Genomic DNA, 21,859 nt, shown 5'->3' on the forward strand with positions numbered 1-21,859 from the left:
ACAGGAAAAAATAAGATGGGGTAATTGAACTGAGAAAGCACTGGGATGGCATCAAAAATGAATACCACATATTGGGACAATGAGTTACAGTCAAGCAGCACCAGTGGCACAGAAGCCTGCTGAGGGCGTTTCTAACATTTCACACTTAAACTTGGAAATCTTTAATATTTCTTTGCCCTTTGTGTCTGTCGCAGTAACTGCAGTAACTCAGCAACTTCAGTGAACATTTTAGTTTGGATGATATATTCAGCGTAATACTTAAATAGAGAAATTATATTGTTTATTAAGTCTCTCTTCCTCATCCATGCAATATATTTTTGTCCTAAAATATTGCAATAATGTATTCCTATATAAATATCAGGATGGATAACATTACTTTATCAAAAGAACGCTTTGCCAGAGCTTCCTTCTTAATGTAATAACTATAGCTGTGCAATGCGTCTTAATTTAATTAGGCACTCGATATATGCTGTTGCTTCACAATCTTAATGGCACCTGGCAGAGCTTATTTAGTAACGTGCCACAAGCACTCCTTGAATGTTGTCAAATCAGGAAAGTGGATGGCTTAAATGTATAAAAAATAAATTCAGTGCTCCAAGTTGATAGAACAAGAGGTATCGGATCTCTCAGTATTTAGTTTGCCACACTGCAGCATTTTAAAAATTCCATATGGTATTAGTAAAAGTCTAAAGGGCAGCATTTTTGCTTTTGGAGCTGAGAATTGTATTTTTTTTAAGCAATCAGAGCGAAGTTGCTGGATTACTTGTATCTGTTGCTGCTGCTGCTGCAAGGCTTGTTGTTGCTGCTGTAAGGCAGAGGAGAGCTGGAGTCTCTGCTGAGGAAGGCTTTGCCCACGTCTGTTCACGGCAGAGCCAAGCTGAGACAACACTACGAAAAGGAGAAGGGGAAAGCAGGCAGGTCAAAGAGGTCGGGTGGAGGTTGTCAGGGTTAGGAAAGGAAGACATAGGAATAGCGTGTAACAGGAGATCAGTAGAATTAGTCTCAGAGTAAAATCAGAAACAGCGCAGAATAAAGTATACACTGTATAGCCACTGTTAGTTGGAACATGCAAATAGATTATGAAGTGCTTGTGGACGTGAAACAAGTTTCTCATACTGGACTTTAAAGCACACAGTTTAAAGAAATACTCTTTAATGAAGTTTGGTATGGAAGCTTTGTACAGTTTTAGTAGGAATTGTTCCCATGTGATTTAAAGACTATTCAATTTACTAAACTACCATAGGCAAAGAAGCAGAAAAGTGCATGCTTTTAACTTGCAAGTCAAATAAGTCTGCAGCATCTTTTATGTAATCCACACTCTGTGAATGATAAATTGATAAGTGATTTGCTTTAATTAGAGTAAACAAACACCAAACTTCATTCCAGTATGAAATTTATCAATGAATGTAGTAAAAAAAAAAAAAAAAAAAAAAAACCACCACCAGAAGGAAACTGGGCAAACACATACCTGCTGCTTGAGGTTGCATAAAGCTCCCTACTCCAGTCAGGTTAATAACAGCAGCTTGCTGGGCAGATAAGGCTTGGTCTTGATTACCTGGACCTGTCTCAGTGCTCTGACAAAAACGAGAAGCTTGATTCTTATTGTGGAACTCTGGTGCCATTAAATCAATACAACTAAAAAAATCAGCATGAAAAGATAAGAGTACTACTTTTATTCCCATTTTAAAAACTCGGTTTTTTATAGTGTTCATTACTGGTAATTGGAGTGACTATTCAGATATATAGAGCAGCCATTATGTACTCTATAATAGCTCTTCTACAATTTTGGATTCTGTAACCAGCTTTACGTAGATAGGGAATGTTTTCCAAGGACATTAGGATTATCTCTGTTCTTTAATAGAAGTCCTATGGCATCTTTGGCTGCACCATGGGTAATTAGTAGTAATTATAGTTTACATCCAATCAGGTGGTACTTCGCCTACTAATTCCCCAGGAATCTGTATAGCACTGGAAATGATATCCACAGGCAAGAGTACTAATCATTAAGCTATATACAGACCCGATACCTAGTTCAGTATGTCTTAAAATCTTACATAATTCAAACAGACTTTTAGCACACACCAGACCAAAAAAAAATTCACACCAAGCATTAGCTTCAATTGTAAGAAGGTAGAACTTGTGTCTGCATTGGCAAGTTGTCATAAATTTTGCAAAGTTTCTTTAAGATAATCATACTAAACAATAATGACATTTAAAAGAAAATGGAAAGAATTCAGCTAAAAGAATCACTGTACTAAAGAAATGGTGTTAGGACATTGAGGATACCATAAAAAAAACGTACTTAAATTGTAAAACAACATTGTAAAATGATGGTGCCAACCACTCTGCAAAAACCTACAGAAATTTGTACGGTAAATGTAGATATCTATTACACTCCTGGAATAAAGTGTTATTTTGATTATTTCTTCACTAAGTATTTAGATTTCAGCTTGATTTAATTTACATGCTGGAAGAAACTAAGTTCGTAGTTCAATATGTCTGTACAAGGAAATCCTAAGAGCACTGGCTTATTGATCAAAGTAATTACAAACAATAAGAGATTTCACAGTTGGATTCCAAGTGCCTTAAGAATACATCTACAGAGGTCTCCAGTTACACTGCTACACACTCAAATACATAACAGCTTAAAGACCTGTGAGAAAGGAGATGACACTGTAGAACAACTTTTCTGCCATGTGGGATTCCAGGAAACTGACTTTACCTTGTAAGAGAGACAATTTGGGTTAGGGAATATCTTTTATTGGACCAATTTCTGTTGGTGAGAGAGAGAGAAACTTTAGAGCCACAGTGAGCTCTTCTTCAGGTCTGGGAAACATACTCCCAGCATCAGCAAAATGCAAGTTAGAACAGATTGTTTAGCACGAGTAGTTAGCACATATTGTAAGGGACCATTCAAGACAGAGCGGTCTGTTACCTTGTAAGTAAGCTTAGTGTCAATTTTATTCATGATTCTTCCATACTATTTAAAATAAAATTATTAGTATGGACAGAGGAGGCAGGGCTCCAGTTATAACTACAGCCTATATGTGTATCAGTGGCAACAAAGAATACAGATCCTTTATGTAAAGGGCCATTTACTTGTTTTTCTGGGGAAAAGGAAGACACTATTTAATCCATGCATTATAACTGCCATAGAAAACTTCTACAATCTTCCAACTGATCCTGTAATTTTTGAGGGACTCTCAGACATACCTAGATCTCTACAACATTCAGTGATCCTGTTCCCCACAAGTAATTAATAACTTGTCAGTTGTCAATGAAATGTTTAGTAATTGTAGTTTTAAATAACATTTTATTAGCGCTTGTCTTTATGGAGGACTTAAATCCATGAGAAATCTGATATCTTAAGGTCAGCTTGATTTTTTTTTCCTCAAGTCAGATTGGATTTTAAATAAATGTAACTTTTTTTCCTAAGCATGCTAAGTTTCCAATACTCTGTAATTAAAAGCCTGCTCATCCAATATGTATCTGAATGTTAAAAAACCACAATTCTCTTCTGATCTGAAATAAACAATTTTTAGGCCAAAGAGGAGATATTTCTGACAGTTAAAAGAGGAGTCAAAGTGGAGTTTAGAATGCAATAGGTCTTTCATCTTTCATTATACTATATGGATGCTTATTTCAATTTAAGTCTAGTGATTTCATACAAACCTATGAAGCTGACATCTTATAGTAAATGTGCAAGGTATAATATGAACTGCCAGAGGGCAACACTATCTGACAGTTCTTTGCTGACTAAAACACAGTTAAGCAGTACACAAACCATAATAACGATCTTACCAGAACTTCTGACTACAGGGCTGAAAGGACAATGGACTAATTGGGCAAAACAACTCATTTTTATATTCCTAGATCATGTAAAAGGAGAAATTATGAATGACTTTTACCATCCAAAAATATATCCTTGATAGTTAGTAGACTAATATTGTTCATTTCCTCTTCCTTTAAACTACTACTCCAATCAACCACCCAACACCTGAAGGGTATAATTATTTGGGAGTAAACTATGCAGTTCAACAGTTTTCCAAAGTATTTATGCAGTCTTACTGAGGGTAATTGGCACACCTGTTCTCCCTGTTGTTGAGGACTAGAAGTTGCCAGCTGCTGGGATTGCTGCTGTGGAGAGAATTGAGAGAGCTGCTGTTGCTGTTGTTGCTGAAGTGGGTTGAAAATAAGTGAACCACCTGGAAGCTGTTACAGATTAAAAACAAAAGGCATAATTCAATCAAACTCATGTGCCTGCCGTTCTCCAGGGATGAGCACAAATAAAGGTCTAGCTATTAAATTACACACTTCTTGCAGATATTTTAATAAACCGTAATAACAAATTTCAATTTACAAATGGTGCTGTTTTTGAAAGGCCTCAAATAGTGTCTGCAGAAGTTGCAGCCCTAGATTCCTAGGAGAAACGTGTATTGTTTTCTAAATTGTTGGATTTAAATAAAATTGTGCAGATTTTGCACACTGCTAATAAAAATGTAAGTTAATCAGAATACTTTATTAATTCCATGTTTAAAGCATTTTATTTTATTCGGATAAAGGCTTCCTAGTAGTAAATTGTGGAAAATCTGATGGAAGAGATGTTAATAAAATATGGGGCCTGATTCCTCTTGCTTACACCAGTTTTACCAACTGCACTGATTTCCATTGAATTATTTTTTATTTATAACAGTGTAAGAGAGAGGATATTCAAGAGCATAACTTGAAATGATAGCCTTAGGTGTAATGTAAATACAAGTGTTTCATTAATGTCTTCTCCCTCACTTTCACACACACACACACACACACACACACACACACACACACAATGCAAAGAACTGTTACTGCAATATGAAGGTTACACAATTAAACTTCCAAGGAAGACAAGAAATGTAAAAGTTAAGATTCTAAGAACAAAGTTAAATTAGCAGCACATACGAAGTATGTTTGTAATATATATATATATTAAAACAAACAGTATGTTAGTAAGCTGCACATTTAACCGGGATGGGAAGAGTCTATATACACTTATAAACTTGACTTCTGCATTTGAGAATTGCATTCAATTTAACTATGCAACCTGACTCTTAATTACCATTTACACTTCATTTCCCAGGGCCAGATCTTCTGGTCTGCTAAGTCCACTATGTTCTGTATAAGTGGCACAAAGTGGACTTAAAACTCTCCTCTGATCCGTCTGATCACAGTTGTCTCCTGTGCCAGTCACACCCCATGCTCCTGGCAGATGATGAATACAGGAAAGCAGCATGGGGGAAATCAATCTTACTCTGATGTAAGGGTCCTGAAAGATCTTGCTCCACTGGTATAATTTAGAGCTGCTCCTTTGCAAAACTAGCTCCCTGATAGGCATCCCCCTGCATTTGATCACAGATCAGATGCAGTCAAGAATTTCCCCCGTTGGGTTTTATTTTTTGTTTAAATTAAAGAAGAAAATCCAGTTATTCAGAGCTTGTAAACTCCTTGCTAGAAACTATTTGTCTTGAATAGCTTTCTATTTCTGTAAGTTCTTTGTATCAACTAGTGACCTACCTGCACATGCACAGTTCATCTTTCTTAAGGTCTATGCTGATAAACTTACAGGAGATTTCTGCTGCACTGTTAATTTTGCAGTTTTCAAAAAATTATAACTAAGAATGAAAACAACTACTTTTCAGTGAAAGCAACGGCAAATGCCGAAAAATGGAAGCCTTTTTTACACACTTAGCCAGTTGAATTCAAATGTCACTATTTTTGCATCTTACTTTATGTCATTCAAGACTGGTTGATTTGTTGTTAGTGGGGAAAGGGTGGCCTCAGCTTTGCTGTTTTTATAGACTGATTTCCGTTATCTTTTGGAGGCATCTATTGCCTTAGCATAGACCTTTCATTGACTTATGCCTTCAAATCAAAATAAATAAAATGAAATGTTTACCATAAATGGCATGTCTCTGAACAACTGGCTTCGAAGAGCTGGAGGTCTGTGACCAAAAGCACTAATCAACACATTTATATAGAGCAATACAAAGGAATATTAGTGTGTCCAAGTACATTAATTACCTGTAGTAGATTTAAGGGCCGAAGACCTGATGCATTTTTTAAACCAAAAGGGCTGCCTGTTAAATTAAAAGTAGGCCACAATTACTTAGTTAGATGCACATCATCAAATCAAATACACCACACAATGCCAGCGGGATTATTTCTAAATACTCTAAGATTGCAGCATGGCAAATTGAAGTTTTGTACTTAAAACAGGGTATTGTATTTTCCCTATAGAACTGTAAATTGCATGGTTATCCAGACTCAGCTCAGGTGAACAGACTGATTAGAAAGAAAGTTCTACCAGTATTAAACACCGGTACATTGCAGCTACTACTACTACTACTGTGTATGCAGAAAGTATCTGAGCAGATGTTCTGTAGTTCTTCCTCTGTTTTTAAATTACATTACAGTTTGCATTCACACATGGAAATGTCTGGAGTCCCAGTGAAACATCAGTTACCGATAGCTGCATTAGAGAGGGGAAAATATTGAAATGCTGCAAATTATATTGGCTATTTTTTTTTGGAAGATCTCCAAATCCAAAAGCATTTCTGAGAGGATAAACATCTAACAAACATTAGGTGTTTTTCTATCCTGTTTGCAAAAAGTTTGGAGACTAAGAACTTAAACGCTTCTCATTAATGAACGTTAAAGCATATTGATTTCTATAGTAATATTTTATGGCAGTTAAGAAGCTAAAAACATACTTATAACATAATAAAACACAGTAGAGTAAAAGAATAAGGATTCAAAGCACTCAAGTGTGGGTCCTCTTCCTGATTCTGGAAGGTTTTCATATTATACTTTTCTTTTAGTAGTGATGATAGCTATGGTCACTTTAGAGCTTGCAACGTAACTTAAAAAGATTTAGGTGCCACTGCAATCTAACACGCACCCCCCTCAGCTGCCACCTAAACTTACTAGGCGCCTAAATTTCTGCTGTAAAAATTGCCTAGGCACCTAAGTTTCTACTCTGGTCATGCACACTGCTGCCTCACGCTAGGTGTCCAGACACCTATTGCACACCTATGCCCCAGTGTGATCTGCAAACCAGGGGAGGAGAAGCAGGCTCACAGACTTTAAGGTCAGAAGGGACCATTATGATCATCTAGTCTGACCACCTGCATAACGCAGGCCACAGAACCTCACCAATCCACTCCTGTAATAGATCCCTAACCTATGACTGAGTTATTGAAGTCCCCAAATCATGGTTTAAAGGTACAGAGAATCAGCAAGTGACGCATGCTGCAGAGGAAGGTGAAAAATCCCCAGGGCCTCTGCCAATCTGCCCTGAGGGAAAATTCCTTCCCAACCCCAAATATGGCGATCAGCTAAACTCTGAGCATGTGGGCAAGACTCACCAGCCAGAGACCCGGGAAAGAATTCTCTGTAATAATTCAGCACCCATTCTATCTAACATCCCATCACAGGCCATTGGGCATATTTACCGCTAGTAGTCAAAGATCAGTTAATTGCCAAATTAGGCCTATCTTGCCTTTGGGTCTGATCCAAACATGCTCAGAACATACCTGCTAGATCAGGCTCCATTCAAAATCCAGCAGAAGAAATGGCACCACCTCACTTATAATTTCTAGCACCGTGGTTAGAGCACTCACCTGGGATGTGGGAGACCTAGGTTCATTTTTACCTCTGCCAGAGGGGGAGAAAGGATTTGAACAGGGGCCTCCCATCTCTCAGGAGAGTGCTCTAACCACTGAGCTATGGATTATTCTTATGTAAGTCTCCCTCAGTCTCTCCAGCTGAAGCTGTTCCACTTTGGATAAATAGTCACAGGGCCAGAAAGGTAGAGAAAGAATGACCCTACAGCTTGGTGGGTTGGATACTTACCAGGGTGATGGCTAACCCAGGGGCAAATCCCTATGCTACAATGGCTCTATAATTATTTATCAACAATGAAACAGCTTCAACAGGAGAGTCTAAGGCAGACCCACACGAGAATGTCCCAAAGCCCACTGATTAGGGCACTCTCCTGAGAAATGGGAGACCTCTGTTCAAATCCTTTCCCCCATCAGTTGAGGGGGAACTGAAGCTGAGTCTCCCACATTCTGGATGACTGTTGTCTCCACTGGGCTAAATGTTATATAAGGGAGGCACCACCACTACCACCTCTTCCTCCCTCTAGGGAGGGTTTAAGACACAGTCTTCTCGTCAGCATCTCCCACTGGCTGGCTTAGGGAGTTCCTCATCTAGTGGGCTGGCTTTTGTGGATCCCATTCTTAAGCACTTATTTCTCCCCATTCATTGTACAGGGAATCTAGGTGCCCAACTCAGGCTTTGTGGATGCCACTGTTGCTCTTACAATTTTCTAGGCACCTGAGTGTTGCAATGCCTAAGCCCCTTTATGGTTCAAGCCGAATGTGTACACTATCCATTCACTGAACACTTGAATTCTTTTGCCCACTGTTTTCATATTTTATCTTCACGGCAGTTAAAGGACTCTTGCTACTTAACATGATCTGAATGTTTCTTCATGCTAGCTTTTCAGCTGATTCATACTAACCTGCTTGAGAGGCAGACTGCATTGCAGCTGGCAGTGCACTTGGTACCAGACCTCCTGATGGTAAAATGCCACTCAGATTTATACCTGCAGGGGTTATGGCACCAGTATTACACCCCAGCATAGGGTTTGAGCCACTCATCAATGTCTGTGCTCCACTGTAGAAGAGGAAAGAAAACACATTCAATTCAAGTGGCACAAATGTGTATGAAGACTAGATTTTTGCCTTCCAGTCTTGAACAACACAATTAACAGTTCACTTTCAATGAGGTTACATTTAAGTTGACTGGTCAGAGCCACATTTATAATCATTAAGGCCCCACTTAACTTGCAATATTGCAGACATTGTGGATTTCACAATATTAGGCTTCCACCGTAATTTTTACGGTGGGAGCCCCAGGCCCTCACTCTGAGTCCTGGGCAGCAGACAGTGGGAGCCTCCACTCTCAGCCCTGGGTTTCCAACAGCAGGAAATGGCAGAAATGTAATAATGGACTTTATTACCACAAATAATGACGACGTCCATTATTACTTTTCCACCATTTTCCACGGCTTGGCTGCAACTCAGCCGCAATGTTTTGACAATCATCTTGCAATTCAAGTAGGGCCGTAATAACCATCATCCTATTTATTAACTCATCAAAAAATAACATGAAATGAATGTTAATGTTGAGTTTGAAATGTGTCATGTGTTCTCCACAACCCAGACATTAAGGCACGTTAGAAAAACACAAAGGAGTATCATAAAGTACCTAGGATTTGGAATATATAGGTCCATATCCTACCCTTGTTCTATGCACACAACTCACTGGGATATCAATGATCATGGGGAGAACAAAATGTACAGGTTTTTATTCTAAGCCTGAAATATTTCTAAACCCAAAGACTAAGCACAGAAAAAAGCTGGAGAGCAGGCTCATATTTTCCTGCAGCACCTGGAAAAATCTTCTTAATGGATTTGGAGTGACAAGTTGCTCCTGGAGAGTTCAGATGAGCAATTCACACATCTGACACTGGTAGGGTGCACTCTGTGTTCTACAGAGCAGACAGTGAAATCTTCTTTAAATTAATAGAATTGGTAATTGGTACATTGGTAATAACGGAATAAATTCCACTGTTGGCAGAAGTGTTTCTTAAAAGTACAGAATAATTTTTAAGTCTCAGAATAAGTGTTAAAATGCTTAATAAAATTAAGTAATCATAAATCAGATACACTGACGCTCCATTATAAACATTTTACAGTCTTTCACTCACTGACGCTTGTACACAGAATTTTATCTAATTATTTTTCATTTGGAATGGTTTGTGTATTCCTTCTCCTCTCTCATAATAATAATAAAAAAGATAACATTCAAGTGGAAAAACTGTAAGAACATCTCAAGAGCTATCATAGTTTTTGTAGCTAGGTAAGCACTGGTGCAATTAAACCATACACACGTTAAAAACTCAAAGTACAGAGTTTAGTGAAAAGGGTTCTCATTCAACTGCATCAGTATCCAAATACTGGGTTTCTTCTGTTTGAGTACCTCACAAAACTGCCTTAATTTTAATTGTACCATTACAGGGTGAAATAAGATTTTATTGCACATCCTGAATAAAACTCGGCTTAATGAATACTAATCAATCCTGAAAATCAATATAAGGCAGGTTGTTAAGAAACCACTAAAATAAAGTGAACTTACCACACAGAGCCCACTACATTGATGAAGTTAAGTCCTGCAGGGTTTGCCATGACCTGGGTGGAGGTGGTTCCTGTAGTAATGGATGTTACCATGGTGGAAAGAGGAATGGTCATTACAGGCAATGCCTGGCTCAGAGACATTTGCTGCTGAGCAAACGGGGTTAACAAAGTGGGCTGAGGGGTGAAGCCTGAATCGTGGGGAGTAGGGGTGGCAGAAGGGGTAATAGGAGTTGAGCTCTGAGCATCAGGAGGGTGTGGGGTCGATGAAGGGGTGTTGGTTGGAGTAGGAGTAGATGGTTTAGGAGTTCCAGACCCTGCTCATTGAGAAAAATAAAAAGTGCTAGTTTGTTATAAAAGGCCAGTCCTTTTGTAAAATAAGGTTAATGGAATCTTATTTAGCACTGACAATTTGTTCCAGTTTTTTAAAGCAGTAAACTGCAAGTGTTAATTTCTACACATGACACACGAGTGTTGCTGCACTCGCTCATTATTAAGGATGCAGTATATCACACAGAAACCACATCGCCATGCTTAACTCTTTAAACAAAACACAAATTTGTATCTTCAATTAAGCCCTTTTAAAATTTAAGTCATGACTCTGTTGGAAATATTTTTAAGTTAATGTAGAACAATTTTTCTCAGGGACCATTTTAACCCGATTAATGTTTTTGTTTCTAAAATATCAAACATATAGTCTGTATGTACTGTCTGTATAGCAGAATCTTGCTAAAACATATGGAAAACAACAGACAACAAAAACCAGATATTTTCAGTGATCAAATGGGGCCAATGGTAACCATCTAAATTTTAATCAAATAGATACCTATAACTGTATTTGCTGGATTTCAGTCAAATCACAAGAGAGAAAAAAGTAAATGCTTTTTGCAGGAGATAATACTGCATCTTTAAAAGTTACTGTGTAATTCCTTCTGCTTAAATGTAGAATGTATAGATAAATTTGTTGTGAATGCAGTATGCACAGTTTATCAATAGAAGAAACAAAAAACTGAAAAAGTAAAAAACCCAAAAGCTCTTGAGGTGTTCTCTTTTTTAGCTTTCATGTCCTGCAGAAAGAAAGGAAAGAAATGTGAATGTCCACAAGCTGTGACCAGAGCTTTACTTACAGTAACAACTGTGTGCAGTAGATTTACATAATCCATACCAGCAACATAAAAAGGTGTGAATAGAACTGTTAGCAAATTTACAAAATCTTTCTGATGTTTTTCTTTGTGCAAAACAAGAAGGCAGAAAAATTACACCTTTTGAGCTATCCAGAAAATTTTAAACTATTTAATGCAAAAACTACATTATATCACTGTGCAGCATACTGATATGTTCAGTGTGCAATTATTCATAAAAAACTGGAAAACTATAGTTGTGGTTTCTCTTGCGGTACAAATCTGTTCATGAAGGGTCTCAAGACGTGTATTTTAAAAAATGTTTATAATATATATTTACAATAATCCTATCATTGTTAAATTAAAAAAAAATCGATGTTGGATGTCACTCATTTTAGAAAATTACATTTTAACACCTTATATTATGGTGCTATAATCATCATTATCACAGTAATCAGCAATGATTTGTAAAACAGTGTTGGAGTGTTTTAAAAAATCATCTCATAGTTTATTGTAGCATCACCTTGGGACTGATCAGGTTATATACATACACAGAGATACAACTGCACCAGCTCCTATGACATTTAAAAAGAATCAGCTGCTTAAATTATGTAAATGCAAATTGGTCTGTTATACTATTATTTTTACACTGGAAGAAAGAACCACACTTTTGAATCTTATATTGTCACATTAGCTATCAGGCTTTTTTTTAAAAAAGAAGAGATTCATACTGGCTGCATAAAATGCATTAAAAACGTATACACAAATGGTGCATACATATATATATATATACAGAAAAACAAACACAATTACAGTAAACATAAAATACATACAGTCAACAAGAGACCTGCCTGAAGCTCTGCACAACTTACACAATTTAGAGTATACTGTACATTTAAGTTTCACCATTCCATTGGTTAAGTTTATCTCAAGAAGCATTATGCAAAAGCCTAAGATTTAATGGAGAATTTAGGTCGTGACTCACTTTGTGAAGAGCTCGCAGGAGACATGGCAGCTGGAGAAAGCATGCTAACTTGACTAAGATCCATAGATTGTTTCCGAGAAAGACTGGGAGGCTTAGAAGGAGGAGGAGGAGTTGGGGATTTTAGGTGGCCACTTGACTGCTGTGGATTAAAAATATTACCTGAAAAAGCATAATTAACACACGTTATGGTTCTGTGGAGGGATGCTAGTCAAAATATTTTCCATTATATTGAACAACGTTTAATCAGAAAGAGTAAGATGAATTTTGAAAAACTCTCTCCATGAACTATAGAGGTAACATATTTGAAGTTTTTACATTAAGTAATGAAACCTCACACTTCAAAATAAGGGAAACAGACAGGATGAGGGAGAGGATAAAAGAGCTAAGAAGAATTTACCTGAAGAGCTACTTCCTGAACTTGAAGGTAGTTTGATGGGAGGAGGTCGGTGTTTTACACCCTTCCCCAATACTGAAGACTGCACAGATCCTGACAGACTCTCTGGCTGCTAAGAAGAAACAGAATTCGGGATATATTAGCCCAATCTGAGTTCACATTATAGGGCTGGCAGCGGGAGGACAGGACTACTTCTTCCGTTGCACAGAACAGCTGAAGCCAGGTCAGACCCACTTCCAGGAACCTCCCCTAGTTGGAAGAAGCTCCACTGAACCTGGGTGAAATCTTGGCTCCACTTAAATTGATGGGAGTTTTGCTATGATTGCACCATTATATTTAGAAGGAAGGTATTCTTCTTTTTGCTTTACCAATTACGATCAGAATTTTTTAAGATGAATTAATAAAGTTCAGCCATTGCCTTACAGCTATTCAAACGTGTAGTCTTGAATTACGGATGGCAGGCTACCTAGAAGTCTGCTGTAATTGCCTCTAGATCCATGCAACTACTAGTTCAGATTGTCAGACTAGTCAGATTGTCAGACTGTTTCAGGGAAAATAAATTTACAGGTAAATGCCAAATATTTAATTTACATGCATGGAGTATAAATTCAGAATAAAAGAAGTATTAAAAACATACTGTCTGTTCTTTCAGATTAAGGGAGATGACAGAACACACAGATGACAATATCAGATAAACAACTTCAAAAAAAACCTCCATTTATTTTTTGCATATTTATTTTATTACTCTCAATAAAATTAGTGCTTGATATTTTCCCTCTCTTTCAAAAGAGTCAAAAGACAGTGACAGAGGAAATTAAGTCAGCTTTCTTCAGTGCCCTAGAAAATCCATCTGGCCCCTGCCACATCACTAAAGAAAGTTAGAAGAGTAATTTCAAATGTTTTCTTAGCTGAATTATGGATACTTTGTAGCTCTTTTCAAGTTGGGTACACATGCTAAGAGCTGAATCTTAGCTCTTTGTATTTTACAAAGTATACAATTCTGCAGGATCTAAATTCATGACATGCCTTGGCCTTTAATGGCTCTGAAAAATGCAGAGACATCTTCCTTTTACATGCTTCAATTTTTTTCTTTAAAAATCCTTTAAGTTTCTGTTGATGGTAACCCTAAAGATTTAGTTTTCATTTTTACTTTTTCAAACTCCTTTCTTCACCACTCAAGATAACAACTACTTCACTATCCAAAAGAGGATTGATTAGATAGTCAAAAAAGAAAGTGATCTACTGCTTCCTTTCTATCGTTCTGCAGACTCCAGCCAAACACAGATCATGGCTAACACAATGGACAGCTTTATCTATCTATTTAAAAAGAAGGGATACCATAGGGCAGAACATAGATAGCTGGGAGGAAAGGAGCAGCAAAGCAGCAAGTGCTAGCTGAGGTCAGAAAAGAACTGGAGTACTGGAATCAATCCATCTAAAATGCTCAGCAGAGAGCACAACACACAGCTTGATGGGTGCATCAGCACCAAACTTTCAGCTATGGGAATTTCTGCCAGACATGCACAGAGAAACACCCCCCTAACAGCATGAATCTCTTAAAGGGATGTTGCCATTTTGAAATCTAGTAAAAAAATATTTATGAAGAGTTAACAGTTCAAACACTAGGCCTGCCTCCAGGTTCCCTTACCAAGTTTTAGATAGGAAAATGGAGTTCTAAAACTAATCTTTAAAAATGCTTTTCTCTGCTCTGTTGCTGTATGAAAGGCCTAGACAAACTGATAAAATGGACTACAGTAAAACACGGAAACTGACTCATTGTCAATGAGATTTAAAAAAAAAAGAAAAAAAGAAAAAACCTGAGAAAAACATTTTTCTCTAAACTCTTCTGTTACAGACTTGTAACAATAGTAAGTTTAAAAAAATTCAGACAGATGTTTTCCCTTTGTGTCCCTTTAGAAACCTGTAGTTACTCAATAACCAATTGTAAATGTAAGAAGAAACACTGAGCAAACTCACTTCCATTTCCTTCCCTGGAGAAAGATGACTTAGGTTGACTGATCCACCTGAATTATGAAACATCTTCACTGGACATTTAGCTTCATTTTGAACTAGTTCCTGGTATTGGTTCACTACTCTGAAATACACCAGTAAAGTCTTCAAAACAGGATTTGAAAAAGCATTAACAATTGTGCACTATTTTTAACATTATACTGTTTGCTCTGGATGTAGATTAAGTTTATTATATTCTAAATTTTCTTTGCCTACTTACTACAGTTTCACTTTTCTGAAATGGGAATTGCAAGTACTTAGATAAAATGGTTTGAATTTTGATTCAGTTTTACTTTCACCTTCAGTAAATTGATTTGCAATATAACAACATTATACAGAAATATAAACTCCATTACACAGATGGCTGATGACACAATATTTTAATTTTTCTACCAGCTTGAAGAATAAAATATCCACTTGTGTGGAGCAGTGTTTCTCAGCTGATGGACTATGATCCCAGTGGGGTCACCAAAGGCAGAGTTGTTGCGAGGCATTGCAATTTTCATTACACTTTAAAGTAAAGAAAATATTTCTCTTGCACTCCTCTGATACCTTTACCCCTCAAGGTCAAGTGTTCAGTCAGCCTCTTGAAACAGAAATAAATTATATAGGCTTATCATTGCTACATTTTTTCACTCCTATTTTTATAATAAATGTAAGGGGGTTGTGCAATTTTTTTATTTTGAATTACAGGGCGCCAACCTGAAAAGGTTGAGAAACATCAGTCTGGAGCAATCTACTGAGTATGTGAGAAATCTATTTTATGTTTTATAAATGAACCACAGCAGATCCCCATATATTTTAGCTATAAGAGGTTATGGTTGACTATTTTTCCTTTTGCTCTAGGAATGAGACTATTTCTCACAATGCTAAATCAATACCGCTTGAATAAAAAACATTCAACTCATTTCTATAAGAAGTTTTACAGTACAGTTAAAGTTCAAAAGAACAACTCTCTTTAAAGACATAGTTGATAGCAAATTTACTTGTACAAAGTCTCAGGGCCAAATTCTTCCCTTTGAATGCTCTCACAAAGATACTACTGAAGGGTGCATCCAAAGGCATGGCTTGGGCTTCAGAATTCAGCAGAAAATGGGACAAGGTGTGTCCAGTCACTCTCTTCCCCCACTCTTCCCACAAATATAAAGTACAAGAGATGCTACATTTTTAGTCTTGCTGCAGATCTTGACTGTTTCTATTTAATATCCCTGTCACATCAGTCCAGGCAATTAGTTCCAGGGTAATGAAAGTAAGGTACATTATGGCTGAAAGGGACAAATTCGTGCTGTAAAAAAAGAAAGATATGAGCTATTTACCTTTCAGCATCAGTCTTGGAGCCAATAAGGAACCTAAAATGTAAAACATAAAACAATTTAGTTATTATTGTTGGAATTCAAGAGCTTTCCTCAAAGTACAAAACTCTTTGAGAAAACAGCAAGAAACCACTCTCTTTTGGAATGGAACTCTCTGCTGCCAACTAATTGACGAGAACAGTTAATACATAAGTCTTACTTGGTGGACTGGAGACAGCTGAAAATATAAATCACTAACTTGCTTCATAATCACTAATACAATATATTTAGAGAGACAATTAAAGAGAATGAGGATTTGGGGGGTTTCTTGTGATACAGTCCCTTTAAGAATGAATGTACAACAAGGTAAAAGGCAAAATAATATCAGTTTTATATACCTAAAAAGAGGAAGTGGTGGTTTGCTATAGATTCTATACTATTAAAAATAGCATTGCATGTTATTTGTATTAAGCAGCTGGGTGTTATATATTTGGTTTACCATTTAGTAAACAAATGTAACAATTTGCTCATATAGAGAAAAAATGTAAGAGCTCCAGTAATTAGCTATTCATATTATTAAGAAAGAAGGTTTCAGTTTGAAGTAAACGTATTTTAAAAACAGGACATTAAATCTATTTCACTAATATCATTTTAATGTAATGCCAATACCCCTTAGAGGAAGTTTTTTGGTCCAATTCAGACCAATTTAGAAAATGAGCATGGAAATTATAACCAATATAAGTCAAGGATTACAGATCTCTCAGGCTTTTCCCAGTAATCTACTGCTTTTTCTCTCTTTTTACAGTTCTCCTAGGAAATAAGGCCAATCTATTGCTTTTTCTGGCTCATGCAGACTCACGGTGTGCAGGGGATTTCAGATGATATGAGAGTGTGATTTGGATGTATGTCAAGAAATGTCATGACACTAAAATGTTAAAAGAAATGTTTTAGTTTTCCTGATTTCTCTCATTATTTAACTTTCCCAATCATGCTTTCTCACAAAATGTAGTTTTAAATGAATATTTCTTGTTTGTTTTTTATGTTCACATTTTACAGAAAACTTTATTTCATTCCATTCAGATTTGAAATTTGCAATGAGAATTGTTAGGTTACCTCACAATTATTCAGGTTGTTTCCATGGATTCAAAAAGCAAACTCCTTTACAGGAAAATACGGGGAATGCATGTTTTGGATCCCTGATTTCTAAGGCTGGAATTTTCAAATGGAGCCAAAGAGACTTAGGTACCCAATTCCCATTGAGTTCTTAACATTGTGCACTAGGGCTTGTATTTGCAAAGAAGCCAATTTCAATGGGAATTAGGCACCTAGCTCCCTTAGGCGCCTTTGAAAATCCCAGTCCCAGTGCACAACTGTAAGTGACTACCTATTTTCTAGGAACAGTAGTATAGGAATCTAGAAAATAAAAAGGCAAAGACTGAGGCAAGGGCCAAAAATAACTAAAACTTGGCACCATAAAATGGTTCAAATTAAAAAGTAATAGATAAGGATTAAACATTAGGTAACAATTCAAAATAGTGCAAGAACATATGTACCAGCCATCATCCTTGTTTGTGTTGCATTTCCCTCCCCCCCTTGTTTTCCATCTCTTTGGATTGTAACCTCTTTGGATAAAGGACTGTGTTCCTTCCTATATATTTGTACAGTGCCAGACACATTTCAGCACTACCATAATATAAATACTAAAAATAGGAACACTACTGGAATTGTGTCACGGAAATGTCTTCAGTTGTCCCTCCAAATTGAGATTTTGTTCCAATGTAGCTTTAATGTGGGAAGATATGAGATTTTTGTGGTTGTATCTGAATTTATGCATTTCACAATTTATGGGTATTTAAAAAAAAAAAAAAAAAGATAACATTGGCACATGTGGGGTTAGATATTTTTAAATTTCTGAAATGAAATCCTGAAGTCACATTTTTAGTTTCCTAGTGAAACTAGATACATTTGTCAGTATAATTTAAGCAAGTAAATATTTCTCCAAATATTAAATTATAAACCATTTTAAATATACATGTGACTTACTGTGATGGAGTTACTGGGTTGTCATTCTCCTCACTGCCTTTGAACGTCTGTATTTTACCATAGTACAGCGGATTACCAAGGGACTGAAAAATGGTCAGTTTTGTTTTCTGAAGTTGATTACCAACTTCACATTCAAACACATAATCATCTTTTATCTCCTAAAAGACAGGACGACATTATAAATTGAATCTTTTCAAAAACAAGTCAACAAAAAAGGCTGATAAATGTGTGTCAGAAGTGTACAAAATACAAATTGCAAGTAACACAATCTACTAGTCCCTAAACGTCACTTTGCTTGGAAGGAATGGAAAATGGTTTCCAGAAGAAATTCTCTAACTAATAGGATGGGAGAGACAAATATATTTAATATCACTTAAAAACAAGAAATACAGAGAATCCTTAACTATTTATGACAGATACTGGAAGTGCAGACAGAAGAAACACCTAAAAGTAGAGACACAAGGTGGGCGAGGGATTATCTTTTATTGGACCAACTGTAAAAGATATTACCTCACCCAATTTATGTCTCTGATATCCTGGGGCCAACACAGCTACAACAGTGCAAACATCTAAAAGTAGTTACATACATAACACAGAACAATGGTTGAATAGGATGCCATAGGGATGAAAATTAGGTACCACAAGAAAAGCACGCTGCCAAGGTCGTAGTTTTTGGTAAAATGAAGTAACATGCAAGGACAAAGAGGTGGATGCTGAAGATAAAGAGGGCACAGTATGCCGGCTATTCTACTACGAAGAGTCCATAAACTGATTTCTAATTAACTTAAGCATTTTCTTTTGTATCCGATCATGCAATTTGCAGCTGATCTATAGGTTTCACTGGGACAGTGGAGAAAAAAAACATGTAAAGAATTCAGCTTAAAAAAGCCCTATGTGCTATCATGCTACGGTGGTTAGACTAGATGACCCTTGTGGTCCCTTCTAACCCTATGATTCTATTATCTCCCTTCCAGAATCTTCTGCAGGAGTTATTACTGTAAAGGTAGCTCTCCTGATTTACCCATTACATTGGGGGTGGCGGGAAGGGAGGAGAGAGAAAGAGAAAAGTGCTGCCTGTGAATTATTACATTTTTATTACTACAGTAGTGGCAGCACAGGAGGCCCAAGAATGTCAAGCAGCTCCCCAGTGTCCTGCTATTGCATAGGGAAATTACAATACTTTGGCTAGCAGATTATTGCAATGTGGGTAGGCAGTGTGTGCATAGCCAAAACTCCATTGTATTATGCTCACACTGAAAAACTGAAGGATTGGAATTTTAAGAGTAAATTTTTTTTTTACTATTTTCTGTGCCAGAGTAATAATTTTTAGTTTTCCCTTTAGCTTGATAATCACCCCAATGCACCAATGTGTGAAATTACACTCCCCATGATAATCTCCCTTCCAAATTTTCATAAAAGACTAGATTATAAAAGAAATTATTTATTATGATCTCATTTAAATTTTGTTGAAAGAAGCAGCATCTTAACTAGAGGGAGAAAAGGTTGGCCAAAAGTCTGAATTACTCACATGTGCTGGCCAGACAGTTGGTTGAGAGTCATCAGGTTTGATAGACTTTTCCACTTTGGCATATTTTTCCACCTTAAAAGAAAAAGCAGATATTAGAATACAATGCATTTGAAACAAGTGTAGAGAAGAGCCTTAATGATTTCGTACTTCTATTACTTTGCTCTAATGCTTTCATTGAGGAATTCTCAGAATCTTTAAATAGATTTAGCAGAGCATTATTCGGCTGTGAAAATCTATTGGCTAAGAGTGTGGCTTACATTGTGGGATGGGAAAGAACCAATTGCATGCTAGCAGCTGTTTCCAAAGGCATTGTGCCGAAGCTCAGCACAATGTCCCAAAGAATGCCCCCATTCCTCATTACTTGATCATTTATCTTCCTGTTTAATACAAAAAATGTTGAGTAAGTGACATTTTTACTGACCCAAATGTGGTTAGAAACAACTGAACTTACGTCAACTTCAGAAGGTGCAGTCAAGTAGCAAGGGTTCTGTTTCCACATATCTACACACTGAAAGGTGGAGAAAAAGTACAAAACAATGTGAGCATGTGAATACTAATGACTATAAATAAATAATGTTCACCCACCTATCTTACAATATACTTACATTTCCAGCTTTAGAAATTTTGAGGTCATACTGCTGGGCTCCTTTCCTTTCCTTTCTTTTCTGTAAGTAGTCAAGTAGTCTGAGCTGAGGTGGAGTTGGATAATGTGCCACATCCTGCTGCCGATTCAGAGATGACCTGGAGTATCTCTTGAAACATCTACGGCACATTGAGAAATGTACTTGTACGACATGAAACTGAAACATGCTACTTACTGTATATGTGCTAATACATAAAGGAAAAAGCCATTCATATTGTAACTAAAAGAAGTGCAGTGAAATATGCTTTTTAAGTTGTCATATTTTATTATGTTGCAAAACACAACTATGATCATCTACTTTTTAAAATGTTATTGTTCTTAGGAGCCTCAAGGTAAAAAAACATGTAGCAAATATTCTTGGAGTAAAAACTATGATGGAAGAATTTTGTGAATTTTGACAGCAATTTAAATATTACCAATCACTTATTAAAAATTGAATATTTTTCAAATTTATTTCATCTTGCCAAAACTTTGTGACACTTATATACCTATAAAAATTTAAAATTATATTAAAAAATATGACTGCATTGCCACTCTCTCCAGCCCAGACAGGATCCTTAGCTTTTTTAGTATCATACCATACAGTTTTAGTCATGAAGACTACTAATTACAATCATACTGAAGCTAGCATACGAATTTATTTAGCAAATCTCTGATGGTATAAAAGACATTACTTTTCCAATGAGCTCTCACGTTTTGATCATTAATAGGATAAGATTTTGTCACGGTGGTCATGAAAGTCATGGATTCCATGACTTTCAGAGACTTCTGTGAAATTATCCTCTTTAGCTTCAGCCCTGCGCTCTGGGGCAGTGAGGCTAAAGTTTTCAGTTGCTGCAGGCGGCCCGGAGCTTTCAGCCACCATGAGTGGCTGGGGCCCTGCAGTCCCCAGGCTCTACAGGAGTTTGCATCCCGAATCATAAACATGCTTGCAGCTTATGAAGAGCCTACAGTTCATACTCATCAAGTCATAAATGACATTCATGTTCTTGCATTGCGGGCAGAGAGCTGCTCTGAAACTTGTCCACACCAAACACCCCTTAAAAAAACAATGATCTGTCTGTGCATAACTTGTTATACCAAAATTGCAACAGTTTGCAAAAGACACTTTACTAAAAAGAATCAGTTATTTTTGTTCTATAGTTTTTCATCATTTTTGTTTGAAAAATGATTGCACAGTATGTATATATAATTTAAAAATAGTTTGCTTTGTCAAGGAAGTGAAAACTATTGCATTAACGTTGTTTGTTTCATGTAAATGTTACACTGTCATACTTTATTGTCAAATTACTACACTTTTGTGTTGCCATGACCATACCATGATTTTGTTCATTTTTAGCATGACTGTTCTGAGAATTTTGCCTAATTTTACCATGACAAAATCTTATCCATAATCATTAAGAAGTGAAATTCTACAGAGACAGCTGTGCCAGTTTCACTAATTATTTGTATTTATATACCATAGGCTGTGCTTTAAGCATAACACATGAGCATCTAAGATCTATTTTTACACCTATTTTGTTAATTCTAACAGATCATTTATATATTTTCCATATTACTGAGCATAAATGTATTTCTCAGTAAAATAACTTTAAACCATTTCAGGCT

At 36.6% G+C, this 21,859-nt stretch overlaps 1 protein-coding gene across 18 annotated transcripts in view; it reads right to left on the reverse strand.

The window, feature by feature from the left end:
• SUPT20H (SPT20 homolog, SAGA complex component) overlaps positions 1–21,859 on the reverse strand; it is a 51,109-nt gene that overhangs the window by 1,355 nt on the left and 27,895 nt on the right. For 4 of the 18 annotated variants that reach the window (XM_067563014.1, XM_067563010.1, XM_067563011.1 and 1 more), the window contains 14 exons: positions 20,214–20,370; positions 20,060–20,116; positions 19,609–19,680; positions 18,081–18,238; positions 16,062–16,094; positions 14,713–14,830; positions 12,739–12,847; positions 12,342–12,500; positions 10,240–10,552; positions 8,561–8,715; positions 6,058–6,113; positions 4,069–4,212; positions 1,469–1,574; positions 764–888 (listed from right to left, as the gene is read on the reverse strand). In XM_067563014.1, coding sequence (XP_067419115.1) covers positions 764–888; positions 1,469–1,574; positions 4,069–4,212; positions 6,058–6,113; positions 8,561–8,715; positions 10,240–10,552; positions 12,342–12,500; positions 12,739–12,847; positions 14,713–14,830; positions 16,062–16,094; positions 18,081–18,238; positions 19,609–19,680; positions 20,060–20,116; positions 20,214–20,370 — 1,762 coding nt within the window. The remainder of the gene's footprint in view (positions 1–763; positions 889–1,468; positions 1,575–4,068; positions 4,213–6,057; positions 6,114–8,560; positions 8,716–10,239; positions 10,553–12,341; positions 12,501–12,738; positions 12,848–14,712; positions 14,831–16,061; positions 16,095–18,080; positions 18,239–19,608; positions 19,681–20,059; positions 20,117–20,213; positions 20,371–21,859) is intronic. The other 14 variants (XM_067563026.1, XM_067563025.1, XM_067563023.1 and 11 more) reach the window with 11 other exon arrangements.

The sequence above is a fragment of the Emydura macquarii genome, unplaced genomic scaffold, assembly GCF_026122565.2.
Source record: "Emydura macquarii macquarii isolate MOO-44397 ecotype Brisbane River unplaced genomic scaffold, CSIRO-AGI_Emac_v2 contig_2473, whole genome shotgun sequence".
In the NCBI taxonomy this organism is placed as follows: Eukaryota; Metazoa; Chordata; order Testudines; family Chelidae; genus Emydura; species Emydura macquarii.